The sequence below is a fragment of the Tauraco erythrolophus genome, chromosome 17, assembly GCF_009769465.1.
Source record: "Tauraco erythrolophus isolate bTauEry1 chromosome 17, bTauEry1.pri, whole genome shotgun sequence".
Lineage (NCBI taxonomy): Eukaryota > Metazoa > Chordata > Aves > Musophagiformes > Musophagidae > Tauraco > Tauraco erythrolophus.
Genome location: NC_141481.1, coordinates 18005829 through 18032864, shown reverse-complemented (window position 1 = coordinate 18032864; position 27036 = coordinate 18005829). Strand labels below are relative to the sequence as shown.

The 27036-nt window shown below is 61.1% G+C and overlaps 1 protein-coding gene across 1 annotated transcript; it reads right to left on the bottom strand.

Annotated features, from left to right (window-relative positions):
* Positions 1–5151: 5151 nt before the first annotated feature.
* On the bottom strand, positions 5152–26662 carry SRL (sarcalumenin). Its single transcript, XM_086622430.1, is given in 9 exon segments — positions 5152–5600; positions 5603–5962; positions 6736–6969; positions 7578–7694; positions 11760–11795; positions 15112–15207; positions 16053–16151; positions 17761–18852; positions 26602–26662. Coding segments are annotated over 9 exon segments (2544 nt in total).
* Between the last annotated feature and the right edge of the window lie 374 nt (positions 26663–27036).

Genomic DNA, 27036 nt, shown 5'->3' with positions numbered 1-27036 from the left:
GGCTACGAAGGAGCAACAAGAGAATCAGGGACCAACCAAGTGAGCAAGTACCCGCAGCCCAGCCCTGGCTTTGGCCGGGATTGGGGCTGCAGCTGACCCACAGTTTCCATCGGTTGCAATGGTCAGGGGCTGCGCTCCTCCCTGCTCAAGCCCTCGCTGTCAGGAGCTGCAGGCAGGATTAAGGAGAAAAAGCAACATATGGGTCATGGGAAGATGGAAAAGAGAAGCAGCTCGGCCAGGTGAAGAGAAACGGTGGGACACAGATGTCTGTGAAAAGCTGAAGTGAGAGAGGTTTGGGGTTTTTTTAGTATAATAATTGCATAGGAATCCATGATACCTTAGCACTTAGCCTCCCAGCCAGGAGTGGTGTGTGACGTGTGAGCAGCACCCTGCGATCCCCCTGGTCTCTCCTCTGCTTCATGGGACCCCCAGGGTCCCGGCCCATCGCCAGCCTCCCTCTGACCTCTTTCATTTCCAGTGTCCAAGCGAGCTTCTCGGCTGAACCACCCACCACCAGCCCTCCATCCCCCCGTTTTTGCAGGAGTTATGTTTGCTGGACACCTCATGGGTTGAAAATAACCTTCCCAGGGTTCCGGCCTGCCCTAGCTTCACTGCCTTCTGCCCTGAACATCCCCCAGGTATGCTAAAGCAAACGCTTCATGACTTGTTGGGCTTTGGGAGACCTTTGGGAAACCTGCACGAGGTTCTCCTTGGTGGGAAGAGCCCAGGCACAGGCAGGATCCGGCCGCTGCAGGGCTCTTGGCAGCACCAGTGGCTCTTCCCCAGCCACGTCTCTGAGATAAATAGTTGTCTTTTCCATCCAAGAGATACGGCAGCGCCACTGCCAGCACTGCGTCTCAGTGGAATTGGTTCTCGTTCTGCCAGGAGCGTTACCGGCTCATGATTCACATCTTTACAGCAGCTTTGCAAGGAAAATGTGCTCACTAGGCAGACCTTCACGCACGTCGAGATGCCACAGTTTTTCCAGACTTTCCAAAGGAAGCCACGGCCGAGCGAGACATTCCTTCTCTTCTTCCAGCTTCCTTGGAACAACTTCTTTTGATTAGTGAGCGAGACAGATAGTTGGAAAGGCAGACAGCCAGACAGGCAGTTGGGTTATAACAAGCAGTTTGCATGAGCCCCAGCCTCCGGTGGGACGGTGCCTCTGTCTGCCTCTCACTGGGTGGATGGTGAGAGCCATCATGGTCCCCAACCCCCTGTCCTCCTCCATGGTCCCCAACCCCCTGTCCTCCTCCTTAGTCCTCAAACCCTTGTCGTCCTTCATGGTCCTAGACTCCCTGCCCTCTGCTGTGGTCCTCAACCCCCTGCCCTATTCCATGGTCCTTGACTCCCTGCCCTCCTCCATGGTCCTCCATGGCTGCATGTGCCTTTGCCACCAGGCAGAGGACAGAGGAAGCATGTGGCACTTCCAGGGCTCGCCCAGGACACCCCTGCAGGGCTCTCCCCGAGGCAGCAGCCAGGACAGGCAGGATGCTAACATGATGCTGGAACAGGGAGAAGAAGCCGCCGTGCGGAGCATCCCTGCAGCCAGCCCACCCCACCACCGAGCCGTGCACAGCGCTCCTGGCGACGCTGAGTCACGGGGCGCCGTGCCTGTCGTGGCACGCGTGGGCCCACGGCCTCTGACTCAGCCCCGCGGCTGCCAACGCTCGCCGCCAGCCCTGCAGCTCCCGCTTCTCCCGGGGGCTTTGTGCCGGAGCCCCCGTGGGTGAATCAGAGCCAGCTTTGTGCCGGTCCCACGGACCACGGTCCCGGAAGGCAGGAGGGTTGGCTTTTCTCTCCAAGTGCTCAGCATGGCGAGGCCTCTGCCAGGGGAGGAGGAGGAGGAGGGGGACCGCACACAAAGGGTGTTTAAAAGACATCTCCTGGTGTGGGTGGGAGCCAGGCTCTGACCCCCCAGGGAGGATCACGCTGCTCTGGAGCGTGAAGCAAAGGAGCTGGGGTTCACTTTGCCCGTTTGTACCTACGGCATGGGAAGGCAGGTTGGAAAAAGCAACCGAATGGCTCTGGTGTGGCTGGCAGGTCCCACGCGAGAGACAGGTACGAGGCCAGGGTGTGGGGACGGAGACTGGAGCTCCTGCCTCGCTCCCTGCAGCTGCACCCCCCCCAGCCACCCCAGCCCCGGCACTCGCACTGCACCGGCAGTAGAAACAAACCCAACATCTCCAGGGAGTCTGTTTGGAAAATACCAGGTTTTATTAGACAGGCTGATGTTCAAGCTGACAGTTTTATCCCAATGCACGTGATCACGGGCAGCTAGGTGGGCTTGTGCCCCAGCTCCCTCCCTCTCGCAATGCCCTTGGGTGAGGCACTTTCCCCCCAGCACCGCAGACGTCGGGGCTTGGGGTTTCTTGGCAAAGCAAAACAGTCTCCCTGCTCCCCATTTCCAGCCCCAGCTTCCCAGAGCTCTCCTAAGAAAGCCTGGAGCAAGCTGGGCTGGGGACTGCAGGCCTCTTGGGACTGAGAGCCGCTTGGGTGCACGGGAGAGAAAGCATCTCGGTGTCGGCATGTTCCCGAGCCGGCATGGAGCCGAATTGGTGTGTGTCATGGGGAGCAGAAAACAGCCCCAGCCCTGGAGCCCCACTGCCATCGCTTTGGAAAGACAACCCGAATGTATGGCATGGGGAGAGGAAAAAAGCTTTTGGCTGTCACAGAGGAGCCCCATCCAGGACACGGGCACCAGGGCTTTGCACAGGGCACGTGGGTGCTCAAGGGAAGAGGGAGGGAGGAGAGGAGGTGCCGGAGAACACAGCGAACGAAAGGGAGAACGGAGAAGGGATGGGGAGAACAATGGGAGCAGCCTCAGAGCAGAGCAATGATGCCTTCGGGTTCAAGGCCATAAGGGAGGGTCAGAGCTCCTTCCTGGGGTGGGGGGGCCTTTCCCTGGGTATCCCAGAGCCCACAGGCTTTGGGGGGACAGGGCAGCAAGGAAAGAGACGGTGTGATACGGTGCTCGCAAACAGAAACGTTTGGTGGCCTTTGCTTGCCGTGACAGCGACACGCAGCGTGGCGGCAGGAACAGCGACAGTGTCAGCCCGTTTCTGCTGGTGTTTCTATTCCATTAGCTCTTTAGAAAACCACGCGGACCGGGCTGGTGGAGGAGAGCGAGAGGCAAGGAGGAGTGGGTGAGGTGGAGTGGGATGCTGATGAGCAACAGGATCATGTCCAAGAAGGAAGAAGGAACAGGAGTAGGGGGAGGCAGCAGCTCTGGGGCAGGTTTGAGACCTCACGGCGCTGACTCACGAGCACGTCGCTTCTCTCCGAGCTGCTCTGGCTGCTGCTGTCTCTGACGCTCTCCTTGCCTTCACTCGTACCTCCGGTCTCCTCTGCACTGCGGGCAAAATCCCTCTGCACAAGCCGTCCCCCTTCCCATGCCTGGCCGTAGATTTGGGTCTCGCCTTCATTAGTTGAAAGGTAGATCCTGTCACGAAGCAGAGGCAAGGAGCATGGGAATTCCCTGGGCAACATCCCGCAAAACTCACCCAGACTCAAGGGCACCTCTTCTTTGCAGCACCTGGCCTCAGTGCCTGGAGACATGGAGCTTCCACGGACCTTCTACCCTAACCCATGTTCCATTGGGCACATGGAGATGAGAGACGCTGCCCTTCACACCCTTCCCATCACAACAAAGCCTGCCATTTCCAGCCTTCTCTTTCCCTCTTTCATTCCTTTTGCCTTTTTCTTGCCTCACCCAGCACCTCCATGTCTTCTAGTTCCTATCAAAAGTAAGTCCCTCTGCTCCAGAGGTTTCGTTAGCTGTGGTTGTTTGGCAGGAAGACGGAGAAAGGACATTCAGCACGTTATCGGTGCGCTCGAAGGCACCGGTCCCCATCCAGGGCAACGTCTACCTCTTGTTCGGTTTGTGCCGAGCTCAGCAGCCAGCCACGCTGCAGCCACCCCTCATCCCCCGGCTTTCACTGCTGGGTTTCAAGGTTGAGTGCCAACAGGGAACCTCACCCGGCTCGGGTCCTTTCGAAGCAATACTCCTTCTACTCCTAGGAGTAGAGATGAGCAGAGATGAGCCAACAAAATCGTGGCTAAGACGGGGGAAGTCTGGCGAACATGCCACAAAAACCTGCCTGGATTGCCCTAGAGAGAGCAGATCAGCAGATGGGCAAAAGGACGTGGCTTGTGACCCCCCGTTCCTGCTTCCCTCCACAGAGGACAAAATCATGGGAGTCTGACTGAGAAAACACCAGCTCGGACTGGAACAAGGTCCAACCGCCGAACCCTTTACCCTCGGAGCCCTGCGGATCCTCAGGCTTGACTTGCCAGCGTGGGATGTTGAGGTTGATGGCACTCAAAGGCACGACATGCCCTGTCTCTGTGCTGGCCCAAGAGAGGAAAACCTGCTCACAACTTCTTGTGGGACTGTGTGATCAGGGGTGCTGGCCCTCCTCCTCCAGCACAGCTCTGCTCCTTTCCAGCCCACTCCTTCCTCTGACACGGACTTGCACATCCCATCATGGCTACCTGGCTGGAGCTACAGACGCCCCTGAAAAAGCCCCTTCTTGAGGTGAACACTCAGGCGAAGGCTGCAGAAGTTCAGCTCAGCTGTTACGCAAAAGGAGAACTCATCGGGTGACCTAAAACTCTCAGAAAGAAAAACAAGATCAATATTTGCAGGTATTTGTGGGATGTTTGTGCTTGAAAACAACAGCTGAGACCTGGCCTCTCTTTCCTTCCCCAGCACTTTTCCCCTGGGGCTCCTGGTGATGGCCCGGGTTAGTGTGTCACCGCTTTCCCCCGTGCTCTCACACTATGCCCTCGTTCCCACTCCCGGATGGCTTCGGGGATGCACAGGTTGAAATTCCTGTTGACGCATTCTTGGCATCAGTGAAAAAGCAGCTACAGTTCTAGCTCACCGTGCATTGCTCATACCCACAGCTTGAACATTGCCTTCTACTCGAAAGAACAAAGATAAAAGGTCAGGAATTCACAGTTTTTATTCTCTTTCTTATGCCCACCCATCTTCCCCTGCCATCGATGTCAACGACTCAAAGTCCTCATCGTACAGTAGCCTTTGCCAGTGTGGCACTCAAAGGGTTAACAAACCATGGCTTCTTGGACAGATAAGACATAAGCTCATTCACCGGTAGGAACACGTGGACGGTTATATTACAGAACCCCTTAGGGTTTCCTGTAGCGATTCTTTGGGGTTTCGCCACAGCCAGTGATGTCGCAGGAGAGAATATTGGGCTTCTTCCCCAAGCCGATGCTTCCCAAGAGATCGGGAAGCTCGCGAGTGATGGCCTTCTCGATCTTCTCTAGGAAACACCCTCCCATGTAGGAACACTGCTGAGACAGCAGCTTAAAACTGGTGATGGGGTTGATGCCAAAGAAGTCCTTGTAGGCCTCGCGGTTGGGGAGGTCAAATTTGCTGACATTGGTCTTTGCCAGAATGGACTTAAAGATAAAGAACTTGTCAGGATCTTCCACAATGTCCCTGAACACCAGTTCTCCATCGCTAAAGAAGGTCATTTTGTCCTTGTAGGTCTGTAGATAGCGATCGACCAAAAGGGCGTGGATGCGCACCCGGATGGCGTGCTGGCGTATGAAGGCGATCTTATTTTCCATCCGTTCTCAATCACCTGGTTGAGATCTTCCAGGAGCGATATCTCTTCTTTGAGGAACAGGTCTTTGTGGGTATCCGGATGGTACTCGTGGGGCCAGAAGGAGCTAACGTACACCCTGGGTGGCTCCGTGACGTTGATGAGAGGAGCCAGGCTCCAGAATAAGGCACCGTAGACTCTCATGAGCTCCTGGGTAGCCAGGCTGTCGGCTTTGTTCAAGATGATTCGGATCTGAGACTCGCGGCCCTTCAGCTGGCGAAACAGCATCTCCAGCTCCAAGCCCACGTCCAGCTTCGTAGGGTCAAAGACAACGAAGATGAGATCAGCTCTGTCAATGAACCATTGGCACACGTCGTTGAACGGGTAACCTTGAGGAGAGGAAAGAGAGAAATCCAGCAGAAATGGCCAGCATAGGATGAGTCCCTCCAGCTCAAGGGGCAGATAAACCTTTTGCCGGTTGTGTCTCACGCCCTGTCTGGGTTGGACAGGGCGTGAGACACAGCAGACTTCCCATGCAGCCTGGAACCTGTTTCTCATGTGCTGAAAACACTTCAGAGTTTCTTGGCATGAGAACCCATCCCTGAGTGCCTGGGCCTGCAACTACGCGTCTCTCTCAGCCTCACCTCCAAACCTTCCTTCTCCCTGCTGCTGGCCACGGATCCCTCCTGCTCCTCTGAGCAGATATTGGCCACATCATTGCTTTTCTCAGTGGGCATCCAGTGGGTCAAGAAGCCCTGCTGATCTGTCCTGGCATCCCAGGTGCTGCGGGGACGGACTGGTGCTTCTCCGGGCCCCGCTGTAGCAGAGCCGGGCTCCAAGGGTGACAAATGGAGCACTAAATGCTGAGGTGAGGCAGACAATGGACAGCCGAGGAGTCCCAGGAAACACCTTTCCGAAACGCCCGACTGTCACACCTCCAAACAGCAGAAAGGGCCGCTCTAGCTGATGACAGTTGGGTACGTTCCCCAGGCCTCAGCTGCTGCTGCCATGGCCATGGGCAGACAAACGTCGCCGTCCCCTCCAAAGCAAGACCCTTTTTGTGGCCTAGGGCTCTTCCCCGCTGTGCTTCAGCCATCTTTGTCATCTCCTATCGTTACGGCATCTTTTCGGGAGTCCCTTGATGAGCCCAGCAAACCCCTACCTCGTTCTTGCTGCTTGCGGTTTTCAATGATGCCCGGCGTGTCCACGAAGGTGACTCGCTCCAGCAGTTTGTGGGGCACCTCGATCCCTATTAGCTTCTCCAAGAAGTTCTGCCCAAACTTCTCGAGGGGCGAGAAGGAGCGGGCACTGTCAGCAGCCATCACGATGCCCTCGATGGTCTTCAGCTTGGGGCCGTGCATGATGACGGTGAATTCGGAGGTGGTGGGTTCCGCCCCTGCCCAGCAACGAGAGGAGCAGCAGAGCTGTGAAACCCACACCAGGCAACGGACACGACAGGGCTGGCCTGGGACTAGCCAAGGAGCTCAGGGGCATCGCTCGCTTACCGAGAGATGCTGGGGGAAGGCAGCAGTGGGGCCATGAAATTCTTGCCAAACCTCTTGAGAAAATGCCAGCAGGGCTCTTCCCTTTGGGGACTGGTTGTTCTGGAAGTGGCCTGACTGCACAAAGCACCCCAGGGGGCCTCATTACCCCAGTGCAGGGCTGGCCACGGACATCTGCCCATGGCTTTGCTCCTGGGAGGGCGAATTAATTGGCTCCGCGTGAGGAGGGAAGGGGAGAAGACAAGGGCGAGTTGCCCGCGTGATGTGACCACTGCTCTCGCCTTCCTCTTTCCTAGGGAGGGTGGACAGGCCCTGGGCTGTGGTCAAGAACCTCTCCCTCCACGTGGCACCGCAGCCGGGCGGCACGGACCGGATCGTGACCTCCCTGCCGCAACGGGGAGGATGGAAGAGATGCGGCCGGGAATCCCTGACCACAGGGATGCAGACAGACGGGTGCCAGCCCGCCCTCGGCACAGCGGGGCGGGAGCGGTGAGCGCGGTACCTGTGTAGAGCTGGTAGGGAGTGTTGTCCAGCCCCAGGAGGTAGTTTATCATGGAGGATTTGCCGACGCTCCACGGTCCCAGGAATAGCACCATTGGTTTGGAAGTGATCTCCCCATCTGCGGAGAGGGGAAATAACAAGAGGAAGTGAAGAAACAATAGCCGTCGCCGCCACGCGATTAACTCCCGGCCGTAACGAGCATCCCATCTGAGCGGCGCGGCGATGCTGCAGGGGCAACAGCCGCCCTGCCGGGGCCGCCAGCCATTCGCGAGCCAAGGCATGGCCCAGCGCCGGGCGCCGGCGGCTGCGGCAGCGGGACGTCACCGTGCTGGGCAGGAGACCCCCTCTCACTGCGGCGAGAGCGAACCTTGTCCGACCTCCTCTGAGCTTTTTGGCCTTTCTTAGACTACAGGAGGACTCGAAGGTCTTTCCAGCCTCGGCTCGGTTCGGTGCCGGTTTAGCCGAAGTGAGCTGGGGGCTGGCTGCAGCGCGGAGTGTGGTTTGAAGGCAGCCGCCGCGAAGCGCGGGCCATGCAGAAGAGGTGGCCATGCTGCGACCGGGCGAACGCCTCGTGCGGAGGGAGCTGGTGTGGTTGGAGCCGCGACGCCACGGCGCGGTGCTTGGGAAAGCGCGGCGCGAGCCTCGGTGGCGTTTCCGCCGAACCCTCGCTGGGCTCTGCCCCCGGGTCGCGGCTCCCAGCCCTGCGGTCGAGCAGGGGGTCCCTGCTGCCGTGGGGGCTGGCTGTGGGGCTCCAGCCCGGCGCGGCGAGGGCAGGCTGGGCAAACGGCCCCGCTTCGGCCTTGGGGAAAGGCAGGAGGAGAATGAACTACAGTCCCCATCCCGCACTCTTCAAGTCCGGCAGTTTGCTAAGGGGCTCAGAGGGGCCGGTGATGGGCCCGTAAGGACCTGTCCCTATGCCACATGGCCAGTCTGGGGGCACGGACGACCATGGACACGCACAGCTGCTGCCCCAGGAGCCATCCCTGCTGGAGCAGGACTTGTGCAGTCAGCCTGTGCCCACACCACTCGACCCCCAGGACACCAGGCAGGCAGCCGGTGGAGCCGGAGGAGCCCCTGGCCCGTGCCAGTCCCCAGGCCATGCCCAGGACAGCTGTAAGCCCAAGCCAGGCCAGAAATGGAAGCAAAAACTCAGCCAGATCTGAGCCTTCTCCCACAGCCCAGGGCAAGAAGGTGCCCGCGAGGGATCCGTGCTGCCCTTGGCACCCACTCTTCAGCCCCTCTCCTAAGGCAGAGCTATTTTCCCTGCGGAGGCTGACACCCCGCTGCTCCGCTGCTGCTGCCCACGTGGTGCTGAGCTCCCACTCCCGAGGGTGCCAGAGGGCACTGCATGGTGGCTCTGCACCCAACTCGACCAACCATGGGCACAGGAGTTGAGCAGAGCGTGCCAGTCTCCTTCCACCCGCATCTGCCCGTTGCAGGGCCACCATGTCACCACCGGGGAAGGGCATGTCCTGGGGGCATCTGTCTGTGGGGCACAGATGTCCATGGGACACAGCGGTTCATGGGGCACAGCTCTCTGTAGGGCACAGCTGTCTGTGGGGCACAGCTGTCCATGTGGCACAGCTGTCTGTAGGGCACAGCTGTCTGTGGGGCACAGCTGTCCACGCAGCTCACCCCTCCTCCCCAAAGCAGGGCAGATGCACCTGAAGTGGAGGGATGCCCCTGCCCACTGCCCACTCCCTGCCTGCGAGCCGCCGGGCTGCAGGGTTGTCTTCTCACGCGGGACAAAACCAGATGTTGAAACCTTGGCCTTTCGTTATTAATCCTTCCTCTGTGCCGCTCTATCGCCGCTGCCCTGTTCGCTTGCCGGCTTTAATTGGGTTTCGGAAGGAGACGAGGAGGATTATTATCCCCTGTGATGTTGTGCCAGAGGTTTGAGGCGGGTCCCCGCGTGTTCTTTCGTAAGACATTCCCGGCCAGGCATGGCAGCATGAACGTGGGCAGCCCGTGCACCCCGGCTCCACTCCACGTCCCCACCTCTGCCCCGCCGTGCCGAGGCGGGCAGCGACGCAGGCAGCCCCCACACCGAGCCCATCTCTACCCCCAGGCTTTGAGAATGGGGTGCTGGCACCCCGTGGGCTTTGCGGGCAGCACCAGCCACAGGATCCTTGCAGGTGGCACAGCAGCTCCGAGGCTGTGAGACCGTGCATGGGTCCTCGTTCCTGCTGCCCAGGACGTGGAGGAGAGAGTATCTCCCACCCGGGAGGGTGCTGGCCTGGCACCTGGCCCTGCGACATCCCCCAGCTTGTCTGTTCAGCATGGATTTGGGCCACCTTGATGGTCCAGCCAGGGGAAAGGAGAGCTGGTCCTTGCTGGCAGCAGGGCAGCGCTGGCTGGCGGCAGCTCCATCACGGCGGCTCTCTCCAGCCACCCTGTGGCTGCTCGCTCCGGCCCAGCCGGCCTCCAGCTCATCCCAGCTCACGTCCTGACGGCATCTGCAGAAGCAGTTGCACGCTGGTGTGTGATCAGACCCTGCCTGTGAGCCGGGGGGTCCTCAAACCTTAAAACACGGCTGAAAAGCTGCTTAAAGCACAGCTTCGCTACGTGCTGGGTTTGCAGGGGGAAGAGCACGCTGTGATCCGGCCAAGCAGCTGGCAAACAAGGCTGGGAAGGTCACGTCTTCCTCTGCAGAGATGGCATTTGTCTTGGATTGTTCGGCTCTGGGGGTAGGAGCAATCTGGATGCCCAAAAAGGTCATTTTTTTCCTAGAGCAGTGGCTTTCTGGGAGGTTTTTCCCTGTTGCTTGCAACGGCAGGCTGCCCTTGGGTGGGAGCGCTGCTGTGCTGGGGCTGGGATTAGCCCTGGGCTGTATCTTCTCCCTCCTCATCCTCAAACCCAGCGGAATTCCCAACTGTTGGCTCACCCCCCGTCGTGCCAGTCTGTCCTGGGGATGTTAGGCAAAGCGGAGGATGCAGCAAAACCTCCTTCCTCTCCTTATTCAGACTGAGCCACAGGCACAAAGGTCTGGCTCCGTGCTCAAACCACTCGGGAAGGCTAAAACACCTGGGGGACCTCCCCTGGCATTGCCCACGCTGCCACCCCATCCCTGTACCTCAACCACCGCCAGCCGCTCTGCCTACGGCACGGATGCACTGCCCGGCAGCCCTCGGAGGGCTGGCCAGCTCGCTCACAAAAAGCCACGATTATCTGCACAGCACGTGTGCCCGCGGACGGAGGGACAAGCCACACGTGGCTGCAGACCGCCTGTGCCCGTCTCCGCGTCGTGGTCCCTGCGCGCGTACGCCCACACGAGCAGCACGCGCGGCGTGCGCCTGCAGCTAGAGATGCAGATAAGGCAGCTATCAGAATATGCTATATATATCTACAGCCCTCCCCGCTGCCGGCACGCTGGCACGACAGGGAGCCAGAGGCCCTCCAGGCACTGGCAGGGGTGTGGAGGAGCCTGTTTTGGCAGGATCTGGCAGAGGGGGCCGTGGGGTAGGACACGAGAGGCAGAAGATGGGGTTTCCCTGCTCCGTATTGCAGCAGGGACATTGTCCCCGTGGCCCAGCGCCGGACCCAGGGGAAGGGCTGGGTGTTGGCTGACACTTCTTGGCCCATCTCCCATCTCCTGCGGCTCCGGGGGAGACCTGGCAGCCCACCCCGAGCTGGACAGGCAGGGAGAGGAGCCAGCTCGGGCTCCCGTGGGGGCAGAGGCTGCTGCGCAGGGACCGGCCCGTGTTACTGGGACAGCTGCTGCGGGCTCAACGGCTCCAACTGCAGCCAGGAGGGATCGAGGGGAGACATTTGGGAAAGTTTCTGCACGTAGGAGGGTAAAGGACGGGCAGATCTCCTCTCCATAGGGTGGGCTATCTGCTGGGCTCCTCTGGGTCATGCTGTGGGTCCACCACAAACACCTTCGAGCCGTTGCTAGAGGAATCACACAACCCCTTGAGCCTTAACCCAAGCGGGGAAGGTGTCCAAGCATGGGCGAGGTGGGGATCGTGGGAAGGAGGAGGCTGTCGGGACGCACGGAGTCAGGGTTGGGACAGACAAGTGCAGCGACACACATAGGGCTGGGGCCACCGGTGCCAGCATGTGCCGTGGGACACTGAGCACTGGGGTCAGCGTGGTGCCTGGGGAGCGTGGCTGGGAAAGCCGGATGCCAGCGAAGAGCTTAGGCGGTGCTGGCAGCATGCAGGGAGCAGGCAGCGATACCAACCTGTGGCGGAGGAGCCCAGGGTGCGTCCGGGGTAAGCTGTTAGCGGGGCACACGGGGAGAGAGAAAAGGTACGGTGAGTCGAGGAAGGGCCGCAGCTGCCTGTACAGGGACGCTCGCTAATTGGCACTGCACGGTAATTAGGGTCACCAGCAGGCACCACGCGTGGCGTGACGCTTCCCATCACCAGGCGGGGAGAGTCCCTCATCATGGAGCTGGGGACGGTCCCCGTGGGGTGGGCCCGCTACGACGGCGCGCGTGGGCAGCCGGGATAGCGGAGCGGAGCCGCGGGAGGGTGGCAGGCAGGGAAGAGGAGATGGCACCCGCCAGGCTCGGACGCGCTGTAAGCAGAGGGCACGGGCTGACTTTTCAGAGATGCGCCCCAGGAATTGAGAGCCTTAGGTTGATGGTGGCAGTCGCAGCTTCCCAGGGATGGGTGACACTCATCTACACGGGGGTTTTTGGGGGAGCAGAGGGGTTCCACCGGCCGGTACACGCGAGCGGAGCCAGTGGGAAGGGAGACAAAATGGAGCGCCGCTGTGTAATGGAGGGGCGAAGGTGCTCGCGCCGGCACCCCTCTGGATTGGCTTACACCTCCAAAGGTCACACATATTCCATGACAGGCCAGCCCTGCCGCTCTCCCAGCTGTCCCACTGCTCCCCGCCAGCTGAGCCAGCAGCTCTCCAGCCTCCCCCCTGCTATGGGGGTGGGCACAGTTTTGGGGGCATCTCCCAGCTTGCAGGGGCACCACCACTGCAATGAACCTGCTGAGGACAGGGGCACCATGCAGAAGAAGCAGCCAAGAGGCCCCCATCGTGTCCTCACCTGCCTCACAAGGTCGAGGGGGCTCCCTGGGCCAACTAATCTAACTAATTTGCAGATTTCTCTAATCACACTGCTAATGAGGGACTGGGAAAAGCTGGATCTGCCGGTGTTAAAGGCAAACTGCTGGGCTGGAGGTTTCTAGGATGGGGTGGTGCGTGTCCAGGGTCTGGTTGGGGTGTCAGAAATGCTTCAAGAAGTTTGGTGGCTGGAGAGATATTTTGGAGAGGAGTGTGGCCTCGTGGCTGAGCCAAAGGCTGCTGACAACATGGTGTCCATGTGCCCTTTTCTCAGGACCAGGAGCTGTGACTGTGGGTTGCCAGCTTTGGGGTGGCACCCACGCTGCTGGGAGGGTGCTGGGCAGGACACAACAGGGGGTGCTGGATGCTCATGTTGAGAGCTGCCCTGGGGGGCTGTCAGCCCAAGGGGTGGCTGATCCTGGTGAAGTGTAACAGACCATGGAGCGTTGTGAGATGAGGCTGTGAGGAACACCAGGAGCTGCTATCTGGTGAGTCCTGCTCAGGAGCTGGGTTTGAGAAGGGCCTTAGGTTGCGAAAATGCAAGGGTTGGTGGTTGTTTCTTTGGGAACTGGGAGGGAGGAAGCCAGGAGGGGCCTGAGAAATGCTTGGTCCTTGCCAAAAGGGTGCAGGGGGGTGGCTGCTTGGGCACAGGATGGCTGACAGGCAGGTGGGACATCCTGAGCTGTGCACCAGGAACAGAGGGATGCTGGGAGCCCACCAGCTGCCCCTGCAACCCCAAGTGTTCTCCTGAACAGTGTCCTGGGTTGAACTGATGGTCAATGCAGATGCTCACTCAGCCATGAGCAGCTTGGGGAGGAGCTGGGGTGGTGCTGAGGCTGTGAGCTCCAGGATGGAGACAGCTGGGACAGGGCATGACAGGGCTGTCCTCACTGCACAGTGCCACTGCTGAAGACGTGGTGGGGATACACACCGGGGCCCCAACCCTGCAGCTCTTGGAGCTGCTTTCCCAGGCACATGGCAGTGCCGCGCTGGCTGTGTGGGGCAGGCATAGGCCAGCACACTGTGTGGGTGATGGAGCAGCTGTGGGTGAGGGTCCCCAGGGCATCCCTCCTGTGCTGGCTGCAGCATCGTGTGTGGCTGTCACCCTCCCAGGTACTCCCCAACACAATGAGCAGATCACGATCCCCAGCTGCTGGTGGGCAGCACAGGGAGAGGTGAAGGCAGGGACGTGGAGCCGGCTGCGGGAGACAGCTGGACACGGCCGGTGTTTCATGAGACCTACAAATGCCCCCTCCAGAACACCCATGGGTCGTGGATGGCATCAAGGGGACAGGACCTGGGCTGGTGATGAGGGCTGTCCCTTGGGTCCCCCGTGCTCCCCACTGGCTCTGAGCTGGCAATGGGCTGTCTGGGTGCGGAGATGTTCAAGCCTGCTGAAAAAATATCTGATGCTAATTGAGGAGCTGAGTTTGGGCTGCAGTGGGGGTGCCTATAAAACAGGAGTTCTGCTCTAAGGGGATGTATCCCAGAGGATCACCCAAAGGAATGTGGGTCTCTCGCTGGAGGAGCAGAGTCCAACTGCAAAAGGAAGGTGGGTGTGGAGGGGCTACCTAGGTCCTGTCTTGCCGGGAGGGAGGGCATGGCCCCAGCGGGTGTGAGGCTGGAAACCTGGGCAGGGAGGCAGAATTTGAGGACACGGAGGGACCCTAGCAGGAGGCTGATGTGGGTGTGCAGCCCTGGGGCACAGGCTGCAGGGACGCTGGTATCCCCTGCCTGTCCCACCAAGGCACAGGGGGCATCTGGCCCTGGCTCAGGACAGGGCTTGAGTAGGTGCTCATGGGAGAGTTCCTCTGGTGAGCTGGAACCTCGGACTTGGGCTTGAGCCATCTGTGCTTGGAAAGTGAGGCTGATGTGTCATATAGGTCACAAGAGCTTCCTCTAGTTTAGCATCTTGGGGCCAGGGCTGCACTTTCCTCCCCCAGAGGGACACATGTGCAGCTGGGGCTCAGCCCAAGCCAAGGCCCGTGGCCATAGGGACCTGCTCACCTGATCCAATGTGTCTGTAATTGCCGAGGGGCGGAAACTCTAACTCCTGAGATGAGTGAAGGCTGCTGAGCTTGAGGGATACCTTGCCCATGTGGCTGTGTCCCATCCTGAGCGGGAAAGATGCCAGCTCGAGCCACCCTGGGGAAGCTCATCCCCAGCCTTGAGAGGTCCTAAGCTTCCTTGCCAAGCCCGTTTCTTTGGGCCGTGATCTCTCTTGGCAGGGGTACAGGGCATTGATGTTAAGCAGGTGGAGGACCCAAAGCAGGCAGGGCTCAATGCTCAGCCTACACAGATGGCCCTGACAGCAGATGGGCTGAGGCAGATGCGGGAATGCCTGCCGCTGGGTTCACTAGGACATGCCCTCCAAGCCCAGCACGTTCATGGCCTTCTTGGGAAGCTGCAAAGGAAGACAAACTATCCGAGCCTTTCCATGATCTGCTCTCTGCGCTGTTATCTGCATCCCAGTGACCTGATGGTGCCAGAGACCCCGGTGCCTGTGGCGTTACCTGTGATCTCGTGCTGCCTCAGCTCGTTGTATCTGTAGGACTGCTCCAGGGGCTTGATGGAGGAGTGGTAGATCTTCCTCAGCCTCTGCAGTACTCCTGCAGGAGCAGAAGCATGTGGATGGGTGAAAGGCAAACCCCACCACCCTAGTTGGGGCCCTCTTAGGTAAGCTGCTGGGCATTCCCTGCAGATCTGAGGTGACTCAGCCTTGGATCAGGGACTTGGCTCACAGTTGAAATCTTGGCCAAACCCATCCCAGTCATGCGTTTTGATGCCCCTCCCTGCTAATGTTTCCTGCTGGGCTCTGTCCCCATCTGCTGCTGGTCTTGCACGTGCCAACAGCTGATGGAAGGAACGTCTCTCATTAATGCTGTTTAGCGCTCACCACCCATGATCCCAAAAGCCCTCCATCACGGTGCCAGGGACCCACGGCACAGCCCCTAAGCTGCTGGCTAGAAGAAAGAAGCAGCTTTTCCCACAGCAGCTTTTATCACTTTCTTTCCAGTCCAGGCTGCCACGGGGCCAGCAGAAGCAAGCCTTGGAACAGCCAAAACCCAATAAATAATTGCAATAAAAATCTAAACCCTTTATTACAAGTTGCCCCAGGTTTCCCTGGGGGCAGCATACTACAAGTTTCTCCCCAGGCTGGCTCGGGCTGATTCACCCCTGCATTTTCAGTCTTTCTACCCTCCTAATTCTCTAGACCCTTGGGTCTGTCTTTAAAATACCCAAAGTACATTAACCCAAGAGCAGCAAAGGGTTGTTATGGAAGATATGGTGTTGCTGGGCCTCCGAGAAGTAAAAATAAACCCAACACCCTCTAGGGAAGGGAAATCCCATCCGTGCTCTTGGTGCAGGAGCATGGTGAGGAGCCTGTCCTGAGGGAGTGCCCAGATGGAAGGAGCACAGCACGCATGGCTCGGTGCCACCCGGGCCCCCTCACCTGAGAAATCGTCGGCAGGTTTGTCCTCGTTCAGCTTGAGGGTGCTCTCCAAGTGGGACCGGTCACGCTTGGTCGGCTCGCTGGCATCTTCAACCTCTTCTGGAAGGAAAGGCAAGGAGACGTGTTACTGCTGGAGCTGGGGACTCCGCGCAGGAGCTCACACAAGCACACGCACCCCGTGCCCGCAGACCTGCCATGTGCCTTGGCAGCTGCCATTGGCATGCTGTGTGGTTTCCCTTTTGCAAAGGTTCCTGGAGGCTGCCAGGGCTACGGCTGCCGGAGGAAGCATGGTGGGCAACTGCTCAGCCCGCGAGGGCCGGCCACTCCTGGGACATGCCTGGAAAGGACTCCCAGGGCTGGGGTGTAGCACGAACACGTGCAGAGCCTGCCGCCCGACGGGGCCCCTGCCCACCCTGGCGCTTCCCCCCCAGCAGCTGCGGCTCCCCGGCGCTAAGCCTCGGCTGCAGGCGCGCTCTGCTCTGTCTGCTTCCCCCAAAAAATGACACATTGAGCCAGAGACGTGAGGATGTGCAAGGCTGGGGCTGGCTCTTGAGAGACCGGCCAGCCTGACCTGTCCTGGCTCCCTCGCCTTTGCAGGACGGTTGTTCCCTCCCACCTCTGCCCCTGTATCAGGCTGGAGCCCTCTGTGTGGGGCCCTGGCTCAGGGTGGGGACCCCCCAGCTCCATCCCAGACCAGAGGAGCATGAGGCAGCTGCCCCTGCCTGGGGTGGGCACCCCAGCGTCACCAAGACAAGGAGACAGAGGTGTCCTCACCCCAGAGGTGCTGGCACACCGATCCCCTGTGCGGCTCCAGGTGCTGTTTTGGTATCTGAGCTGGGTCAGGGTTTAGTGGGAGGCTGGGGACAGGTCTGGGGATGGAGGTGCTGGCTGGGCTGGGGATGCCCGGGCCAAGCGAGGCACTGCTGAGGCCTGGGACTGTGCTGAGCATCTACCAAGGGTTGGGCTGAGGAAGACCTTTTGACTTGCCAAGTAAAGCCACAGAGACCAAACCGGGTTTCCCTTTTGGCACGAGTGGGAACTTGTTGAGCTGGGATGTTATGGGTGAAAGCAGAAAAAGACTCAGCTGGGTCCAAAGGTCACTGCCCAACCCATGAGCCAAAGTCCACAAGCATTTCTAGGAAAGCATGGTGGGGGATGTCCCTTTCCTTAGCTAGCCTTCCACTGGCAGAACGTGACCAGAGCCGGCGCTTCGGCAACTCATTGGTCCGAATCAGCTCTTCACACCCTCCCTACAAGGCAAGGACCGGCGGACAAGAGACCCACCAGCCCGGGCAGCACCCTGCCCTTGCTCCAAGAAAGCTGGAGCTCCCGAGGACTCTGAGGGTGGAGGATAAAGAGCCTTTAAGAGGTCTGCGGGTGCTGAAAGGGGCCTGGGTGTTACAAATCTTATCCATGTCCACAGCCCAGAGGAGAAACCACGTCCTTAAAGCGCAGTGAGGGAAATGTCGGCCGCCTTTGATATCGCTGCGACGAGCACCTGCATGGCAGGCATCTGCGGGCTCCTGCCTGTGCCCTCAATGCCCACAGCCGGCCCGGCCGTGCAGCAGTTAGGGGCAGGCGCGGGAAGCACAAGCATTAGGAGAAGGCCATGCACTAGGTGCGGTTTAATGTGCCAAGCTCAGCTCTTGCGGGGTTGATAGCAGGTCACTCTCGAAGCTACAGCACACCTAGAAGAAAAGACTCCAACCTCTCTGGCTGTGCCGGAGCTTGGTGGCTGCTGGGTGGGCGCTGTGGCCAGGTGGGCTCTCTGGTTCTGGCAGCGATGGCTTGTCTGCCGGTGGATCTTCTTCCACCACAGCTGGTGGGTCTTCTGCTGCCGGTGGGTTTTTCACTGTTGCCACTGGTGGGTCTTCTGCTGCCGGTGGATTTTTCACTGCTGCTGCCGGTGGATTTTTCACTGCTGCTGCCGGTGGGTTTTTTACTGCTGCTGGTGGGTCTTCTGCTGCTGGTGGGTTTTTCACTGCTGCTGGTGGGTTTTCTGCTGCCAGTGGGTCTCCCACCATTGCTGGTGGGTCTTCTGCTGCATGCCTACAGGGCAGGCGACGGCACCTGGCAGGGTTGACCCTGGCTCCTCCATTGCCGGCAGCTGCTGGTCTGCCATGGCCCTTTTGGTCGGAAGCACTGGCTGCTTCCTTGTCATTCCCTTCAGCTCTGTCCTCTGGCCCCGCTGGCCCAGCGCCATCTTCTTCAGACTCTCCCTCCTCCTTAGACTCTTTCTCCTCCTCCGACTCTCCCTTGCCTCCATCTTCTTCAGACTCCCCCTGCTCATCATCTTCCTCTGAGCTCTCCTCGCCCCCTTCCCCTCCTCCTGCAGGAGCAGACACTGCCCTTGGCTCCTCCATTTTCTCTTCCCCAGGCTGCCCTCGCTCCTCAGAGCCTTCCTTCTCGGCACCAGGCTCCCCATCCTCCCGGGTGCGGAAGCCGTCTTGTAGTCCAGGCCCGCGTCTCCCTCCATGATGCGCTGCCTTGGGGATGCCCACCATGCTGTCCTCCCCTGGGACCCGTGCCTCGCTGGGCCCCTCCTGGCCCTCCTCCACAGTGGTCTCCTCTGGCCGACTGGCCCCTGGCCCTGTGTCCCTGCTCAGGCCACCTGCCGGCTCTTCCTTGCCCTCTCCGCGTCCCTCCTCAACGGCGCCGGGCAGGGAGGCGTTGGCGGGGCCGCCGTCTTGATCCTCCTCCGGGCTGCCATCGGCTGCCTTCTCCTCCAGCCCGGGCTCTGCGGCTGGCAAGGGGCTTTCGGCAGTGCTGCCGACATGGTCCGTGCCGGAGGCGCGCGGCTCTAAATGATGAGAACAGCTCAGTCAGTCTTACCCGCGCCGGCGCGCGGCTACCATGGCACCCATCAGTGCCAGGGAGGGGGGTGGCCCTGAGGGAGGATCTGTGGCTGCTACAGGGAGCTTTAAACTCTTTCCTAAACCTTCACTAGTTCCAGCTCAGTTTTCTGTCCCTGTTGCCAGAAGCTGGGTGCCAAGAGGTGTTTGAGTGGGGGGTGAAGGCGATGCTGGCAGGGGGCCCTGCACCGGCCATGCTGCCACCAAGCGCTGCAGGGAGGCGGCGAAGCAGCCCTGAAAAATGAGGATGGGGGGGAAGGACTAACAAAAAGCGTAGCTCGAGGGGCCGCGGGCACTTGGCAGGTTAAAAGGGTCCTTCCCCAGCCCTGCCTTGAGAGAGCGTCGTGCCAGCCACGATGGGGCGAGGGGGTGGAAGGGGCGAGGGGCTGCCCAGCGTGGAGCTGTGCCCGCAGCAGGGCTTGGGAGCTCTTTATTGGGAGCATCCCTTCACTAGGAAAGCATTTGCCGCGCTGCGCGGCTGGCGGGGACGCGATGAGTTTGTCCTGCGGCCTGGGAGAAGCCATCCGTATTTTCCATAGGCCCCCAAGCACGATTTAACGTTCGGCGGCGGGTGCCAAAAGTGAAAGATCACTGGCTACGCTGTCTCCGTTACAACAGTTGCTGCTAGTCTAAATAATCCCCCCAAACGTCCAATGCCCGCGTGCCAGGGACGCAGTTCAGAGGAAAATAATTCCTTTGTACTCCAGCTGGCAAGCAGATGCCAACCAGGGGAAAAAACTGCCACCTCCATGCAGGCTGCAGAGAGGAGAGCGGGCAGTGCTGGGCACGGGCCGCACCGGGCACAGCCAGACGGCCGGCAGCCAACCCTCTCCTCCAGCTCCCGCGCTGCGTCCGTGCCGGGGAGCGCAGGGCCATGTGTCCCCCAGGAGTGTTGGCACGGCCACGCTGGCCTCGGCAAAGCTGCGGCACTGGGGCTTGCTGGGCTTAGCCACTGAGCGCAGGAGGAGCTGAGCACGTTGCCAGCCCCAGACCGTTCTGCCCACTGCAAGCTGGTTTGCCGTGGCCAGGGATGCCGGGCAAGTGGGCACGTCCCTATCCGTGCTGTGGCCGGCGGTGCTGTTAGCCAGGGTTGGGCGGCAGTGACGGGCTGGCACCAGGGGCCGAGCTGTGCCCGTGGCTGGGAGGGATGGGGCTTGCCTCAGCCCGCCAGGGTTTCCAGTCGCTCTCACGTGTGGCCTGGCACGGTGGAGCTGCCGCTGTCCCCGCGGCCTCTTGCCCTGCCGAAACCGGATGCGCGGGTCACCCTTGCCCTACCCTCACCGTCCTGCCCCGTCCTTTGCTGGCACACGGCTCGCAGGTGCCTCCACGCTCCGAATTCAGCTCCCAGCTGGAAGGAGACAGGTCCTGTGCGGCTCCCACCCACCTCCCACCCACCCAGAGCACCCCTCTCCTCCAGGTCACCTTCCCGAGAGTGGCTGGGACCCCTGGGACCCCTCAGCTCAAGGTCCTCAACCTGCCGAGGGATGGAGGGGCTGTCACCCACTGTGGCCGAGCGCAACGGCGCAACAGCCCAGTGCCCACCATGAGCCATCCGTCACAGGAGACATTCCCCAGACACTCCAACCGGGATGTTCCCACTGGTGTGCTGGTCACCGGCTTTATTTCCTGTGACCTTCAAGATCCCTCTCCCATCTCCACCTCCTCCTCCTCCTCCTCCCGTTTCCCCTACATGGTCTCCGAGTCCATCAGAAGGCGAATTGTGCTGATCTGCAGATGATCGGCCGATGAGCAGTGAAATGGGCCGAAGGTTACGGGCTTAACACCCGCCGCGCGTCCGCCGGCGGCTAAAAATACGGCCCCGCCGCGGTGGCCCCTCCGTCGCCGCGCGGAACGGCAACACCCCGCTACTGAATCGGGGCCTCCGGGAGGGACGGTCCCCGCGGATGGCGCCGGGGCCGGTTGGGAGGGACAGATGGGGACAGGTGGCCCTGGCAGGGACGTTCTCCCCCTCCAGCAGAAATAGGAGCCCCAAGCGTGGGGCCGGCGACGCGCGGCGTAGCGGGGGGTGGCTTTTCGCACGCCCCCTTCCCCTGCCCCGTCCTGCTCTCCCCGTGCAATCCTGGGGGGTTTGGGGGAACCGTGCACCCCAAACGTCCGTCGAGGCTGAGATCTGGTCTGACGGAGCCCTTTAAAACCTCACGGAAAACGGCTGGAGCCAAAGAAGCTCTCAGGGACTTCCTGGGATTTTCCACGGGAAAATGCCCCATGGATCCCCCCCCTTTTCCTGTGACACCACCCCCATTTCATGATGATGTCCCTCCCTACCAGCCCCTGTGGGGTCCCCCAGAGAGAGGGTGCAGCTCCCGGGCACAATGCTACTCCATGCTGGTGCCAGCCAGCGGCCTGGCACCTGGAAAAAGTAAGTCAAGGTGGATTAGCCCAGTGAACCAGATCTTCCTGCAACCAATAACCCTTCTGAGGCAGGAGGCACGGACAGGGGAGCCCAAAGCGGGGGCCATGCCCCTCACCCAGACTCAGGCCTGGGCACTGCAGCCTTGCACACTCACCCCTGGGCTCTCAGCTGGAGCGCGGCAGAGGACGGCATCTCCTCCCAGCTCTTCCCGTGCCTCAGTTTCCCATTCTGTGCCATCCCAGCAGAGTGCAGTGCCATTGCCGAGACCCGCAGAGGAAGCGCCCGGTGTTTTGTTGCCCTTTGGCAGCTCCAATGGCCAAGCCAGCGCTGCCAGCACCGGGATGGGCAGAAGCCCAGCTCCAGCACCAGTTCAGAGCCAGCCAGGCCAACACCTTCACTGACTGGGAGAGGAAAGTGTCCCAAAGTGGCTCAGGAATCCCAGGGGACCCAGGCACGAGGGCAGCCAGGGATGGGGTTGGCTCTCCAGACCCTCCTGCACCCCAAAGCCCAGGACGCCCAACCCTGGCATCCCATCCCAGCACCTCCATGATCCTGGGCCATTGGCAAAAAACAAATATTTTGCAGTTTTTCGACGCAGAGGCCAGCGGGGTTAGAGGGAACCACTTCGTCAGACGAACTTGACCTCATTTGTGGAGGAGATTTTAAGTTTAGTTGGAAAAAAAAAAAAAGAATTGATTTGATTTCCATAAATAGTCAGCTGGAACTGCCTGATATTTTGATTAAGAAAGAGTAAAGAAACCTCACCAGGACACACCAAAGGGATTAAAACCAGGCTTGGAGCTTTCTAAAAATAGAGATGGAAATGAGGAATCACTTCTGCAGGGTGTTTTTTCGACTGTATCTCCCCACAGGGTTCCCACCCTAAAAAATTGGGAGAAAACCTCAACTCCTGACTCGCAGAAGACACCGAGATCAAAGGCCGTCCCCCGCGCACTCGGTGTGGGCCTTCCCCGGTGAAGGCTCCCTATCCCTTTTCTTTGGTCATCCAAGGATTCCTGGTCACCAGGGCAGGACAGGGAAAGCCCTTGAGCTCATCAGTCCGGATCTTGGCACCTCATCATCCATTGACCCACAAGATCCTCAAACCCTTGGGAAATGTCGTAGAGTCGTAGAGTCACAGAATGGTTTGGGTTGGAAGGGACCTTCAAGACCATCTAGTTCCAAGCCCCCTGCCATGGGCAGGGACACCCTCCGCTACAGCAGGTTGCTCAAAGCCTCATCCAACCTGGCCTTGAACACTTCCAGGGATGGGGCAGCCACAGCTTCTCTGGGTAACCTGGTCCAGTGCCTCACCACCCTCAGAGGGAAGAATTTCTTCCCTAGATCTCATCAAAATCTCCCCTCTTTCAGTTTAAATCCATTGTCCCGTGTCCTGTCACTACATGCCCTTGTCCAAAGCCCCTCTCCAGCTTTCCTGTAGCCCCTTTAGGTACTGGAAGGCTTCTGGCAGGTCTCCCTGGAGTCTTCTCCAGGCTCAACAGCCTCAACTCTCTCAGCCAGTCTCCATAGCAGAGGTGCTCCAGCCCTCACATCATCTTGGTGGCCCTGTGTCCCAGCAGAGACGCTGCCTGGCTGTGCTGAGCAGTGGTGCCCAGCCCCGGGGGGCTCGCCCAGACCCCCAGCAGCAGGACGGTGTGGGTCCCAGCTCAGCCGTCACGCAGGGATGGGGCCATGTGGCTCTGAGCCCTTCGTCACGGCATGACCCCACGACCTGGCGGACGGGCAGGACCAAGCCACGCGCCGGACTGGCACTGGGGCTGCGCTGCTGCTGGCAACGCCCGGGCCTGGCTTGGGGTGCCCGGCCGGAGACTCCCGGCCCCTCCGCCAGCCCCCGCCGGCACACGAGCTCACCCGCTTCCTTGGGCTATCGCTTACAAGGGAAATGTCCCCGCGGGCTCAAAATAGCCCAGCGGAGCCCGGCCGAGGCACCGGCACCCGCCGCTGTTCCTGCAGTGCCTGGGGAAGGGCGATCCGATGGGCGATTCGGTCACCCTCGGACCCGCCGGCGGGGCTGGGGTTCCAGCATGTGGCCAGCCCATGCTCCCGGCGCGGGGGGCTGGCAGGTCGGCGAGCAAGGACGTGGTGGGGACACGGCGAGAGCAGAGCACACCGAGCGTTGTCCCTGGGCACAGCGCAGCCCTCCCAGCCCCGCGGTGTCCGCGGGGATCCATCACTGTCCCTGTGCCAGCGGGGCCACGCACAGGCAAGGTGTCCCGGTTGGCTGTCACCTACGCGCTGGGCCAAGGATGGCTGATGGGGGACAGTGTCACCACACGGCCAAGCAGCCTGGCATCTGCCTTGCTTTGCTCAGCCAATGCTTTGGGAGAGTTGGGGCACCCACAGGGCCAGGATATGCTCCAGGAGAGGTACCAGGGATGTGACAACAACATAGGTGACCAAGGTCTGTGGGTGGCTGTGGCACCCCAACCAAGCCCCTCGCCTCACTATGGCCATGGCACCCAACGGCAGTGGTGCCCATGGTTGTGCCGATGCTGAGGCAGGGTGGGGGTGAGTCCAATGGGACATTACTGGGACACAGAGGTCCCCCACCTCCAGGGAAACTCATCACCCTGGGGACCATTTGCCGGGGGCGGTCAGGGTGAGGAGTCCAGGACTGGCAGAGCTGGAGCTCACCCATGGGTGCTGTGCCCTGGGCCCCAAACCCACCTGAGGTGACACAACCCAAGTGGTGGAACCCACCCCAAGATGTTCTGTCCTGGGAGATGGAGCTCATCCTGACATGACATGTCCTGAGTGATAGAGCCCACCTTAAGTTGACATGTCCTGGCTGATGGCAACCACCCCAAGATGCCGTGAGGACACGGTGGTGGAGCCCATCCTGAGGTGACGCCTCCCAGGCTGAGGCAGGCTGAGGAGTCCCGGGGGTGGTGGCCCACACTTGCTGTCACCAGGAGAGGAGTGTGCCAGCCCTGTAGTGCCCTCTGCACTTGCTGCAGGAGGACACCAGCATGCCAGGGCTTTCCTCGACTCCTCGCCCAGCTTGGAGGTGGTGACGGCACAGCCCAGTGTAGCCCTCCCACCCGTGATGGCTGCTGGGGGGGGAGCCAAGGGTGAAGCTGCCAAGCACAGTGGCTGGGCACTGCCCACCAGCATCCCCATGGCTCATTCACGGTGGCCATGGGGACTCACCACAGCCACCCACCCTGGAAGGGACGGCCAGGCTCTGCTGGGAGCAGGGATGCCATGGAGGATGGTGACCCTCCACATCCACGCTTGGCCATTATCCACCAAAAAAAGAGCAGCTTCACCCTGGAGTTCCCCAAGGAGGGGTTCGATGGGGAGACAAGACACAAAAAATAGGAAAACACCCCCCCCCCCGAGCCACCCACACCCCGAAGCAGCCTGGCTCTGAGAGCCCAGCTGGGTGCCAACAGACAAGCGGAACTCATGGTGCAGACCCCACCGATCCCCGCGGCACAGAACCGTGGGTGGGAGATGTGCCACCGCCTGTGTCTGTTCCCAAACCTGCAGGACCAGGGTGAAATACAAGACCCATCATGAGCAGGAGACGCTGAGGCTGGGGGGCTCCAGCCACCCCTTGGCAAACCTCGACGCACCTCCTGGCCTCCTCCGGGATGCGGGATTCCGGCGCTGGGCTGAGCTGGGTGCTGGTGACGGGGTGCCCAGCACTGTGGCTAGCCCCATGGCATCACCCAGGCTGCTCCCAACTCCCCACCGCAGCGCCAGCCACGCCAGCCTCTGCGGTTGCCCACCGTGGTGACAAGCCCCCAGTGTCCCACAGGGCCACCAGTCACGCTCGTGGAGGACCCTTCCATCCTCCCCGTCCCCAGAGCTGACCCGTGGCCCCATGGAGGTCACCCCACCACCGGTGGGATGCGGCGGTGGCCCCCAACCCCTTTGATTCACGAGAACGGTCCAAGATGCCCTTAAAAGGCCAAAACTGGAGGGGGCCGGGGGTGCTGGGTGCTGGAAAGCAGCAGCTGCGGGTGCCCGTACGCGGGGCCGTGGCGGCGCAGGGCAGGGGGGGCCGGTGGCCCAGGGTGGCTGCAGGGAGCACAGTGTCCCCTTACACGGCTGTTTCCATTCTTAGCCGCCCCCCTCCCGGCCGCGCGGCCGCCAGAGCCCGGCCAGGCACAGAACTGGCCTGAATTAACTCAAGGGCAAGCAAGGGTACCCGCCGTGCCACCCTGCCACGCAGCCTCACGGGACACCCGCCCGGAGCCAGGGGTGCTGCGTGGGGACGGGACGGCTCGGGGAAGGGAGTCCGGGTCACCCAAAGTGCTATCGTCTGGCTTGGCAGGTCCTTGGTTTGGGGGTGGAGACCCCTTCTCCCCCCAGGGCAAACAGCCCACCTCATCCTGCTCTGACAGCCCCGGCAGCACCCCCCACCCACGTCCCCGCAAACGAAAACCGCGTCGCCTCGGCACCCATGGGTGACACTGACCCTGGGCATGTTGGCAGCAGTGCAGCCCCTGTACACACCCTTGGTCCGGAGGGGGGACCCCAGCCTGCGTCCCCCCTCCAGCCCCTCCTGGCCATGGCCCCCCACCCCTCCCGCCTCGTGTGTCCCTGAACATTTTGGGGTGACTCTGCAGCCTGGATGGCCATACCCCATCACCCTGTCCTTCTCCTGGCATCCCCCAGCCCTGGGGCACAGGCTGGGCTCACCAGGCACCCCAGAGCCTCGCCGGCACCCTCAGCCCTACCAGCACCCACAGCCCCACAGGTACCCGCAGCCCCATGGGCACCTGCAGCCCTGATGCCCACCCACAGCCCTGTGAGCACCTGCAGCCCCACAGACACCCACAGTCCCACGGGTGCCCACAGCCCCACTGGGCACCCACAGCCCATAGGAACCCATAGGCACTCTCATAGGAACCCCGAGGGCACCCACAGCTACACTGGGCACTTGCAGCCCCGTGGGGACCCACAGCCCTGTGGGGACCCCCCTAGCACTGAGAGTACCCACAGCCCCATGGGGACCCCCAGCCCCCTTGGAGACCCACAGTCCCGTGGGGACCCACAGCCCCACTGGGCACCCACAGCCCCATGGGGGATCCTGCAGCCCTGAGGGCACCCCAGCCAAGTGGGGATCCCTAGCCCCATGAGCACCCCCAGTCCCAGGGGGACCCTCAGCCCTGTCGGGCACCCACAGCCCTTTTGGGCACCCCCAGCCCCATGGGGACCTCCAGCCCCATGGGCATCCACAGCCCCATTAGGCACCCACAGCCCTATGGGCACCCCAGCCCATTTGGGCACCCGCAGCCCATTTGGGCACCCCCAGCCCCACAGGGCCCCCCAGCCCGGCGAGCGGCCGTACCTGCAGTGCCGAGGAGCAGGAGCGAGGCCACGCAGCAGCAGAACAGGTTGAGGCCCTTCATGGTGGCTGCCAGGAGCTCCCCGCCAGTCGCTGCCTCTATTTATACGGCGGCGGCAGCGGGCGCGGGGCAGGGCAGGCAGCTGCCAGCACAGATGCTGCCGCCACCGCTCGTCCGCTCCCGGGGGGCCCTGGGGATGGGGACACGGACGAGGACGGGGCACGAGGGCAGTGCTGCGGCACCAGGAAAGGCCAGCACGATGGCACGGGCTGCCTCGTGGCACGAGGGCCCCAGGGTGGCACTGTCCAGGCAGCATCGCCGTCCCTGGCACGGTGTCCCACTGCCATGGGGTGGTGGATCTCTTTGGGCTGATTTGGGGACCCCTCGAGCCACCATGTGTCACCAACTCCAGGTGATGCCACGCACCCCGTAGGCAA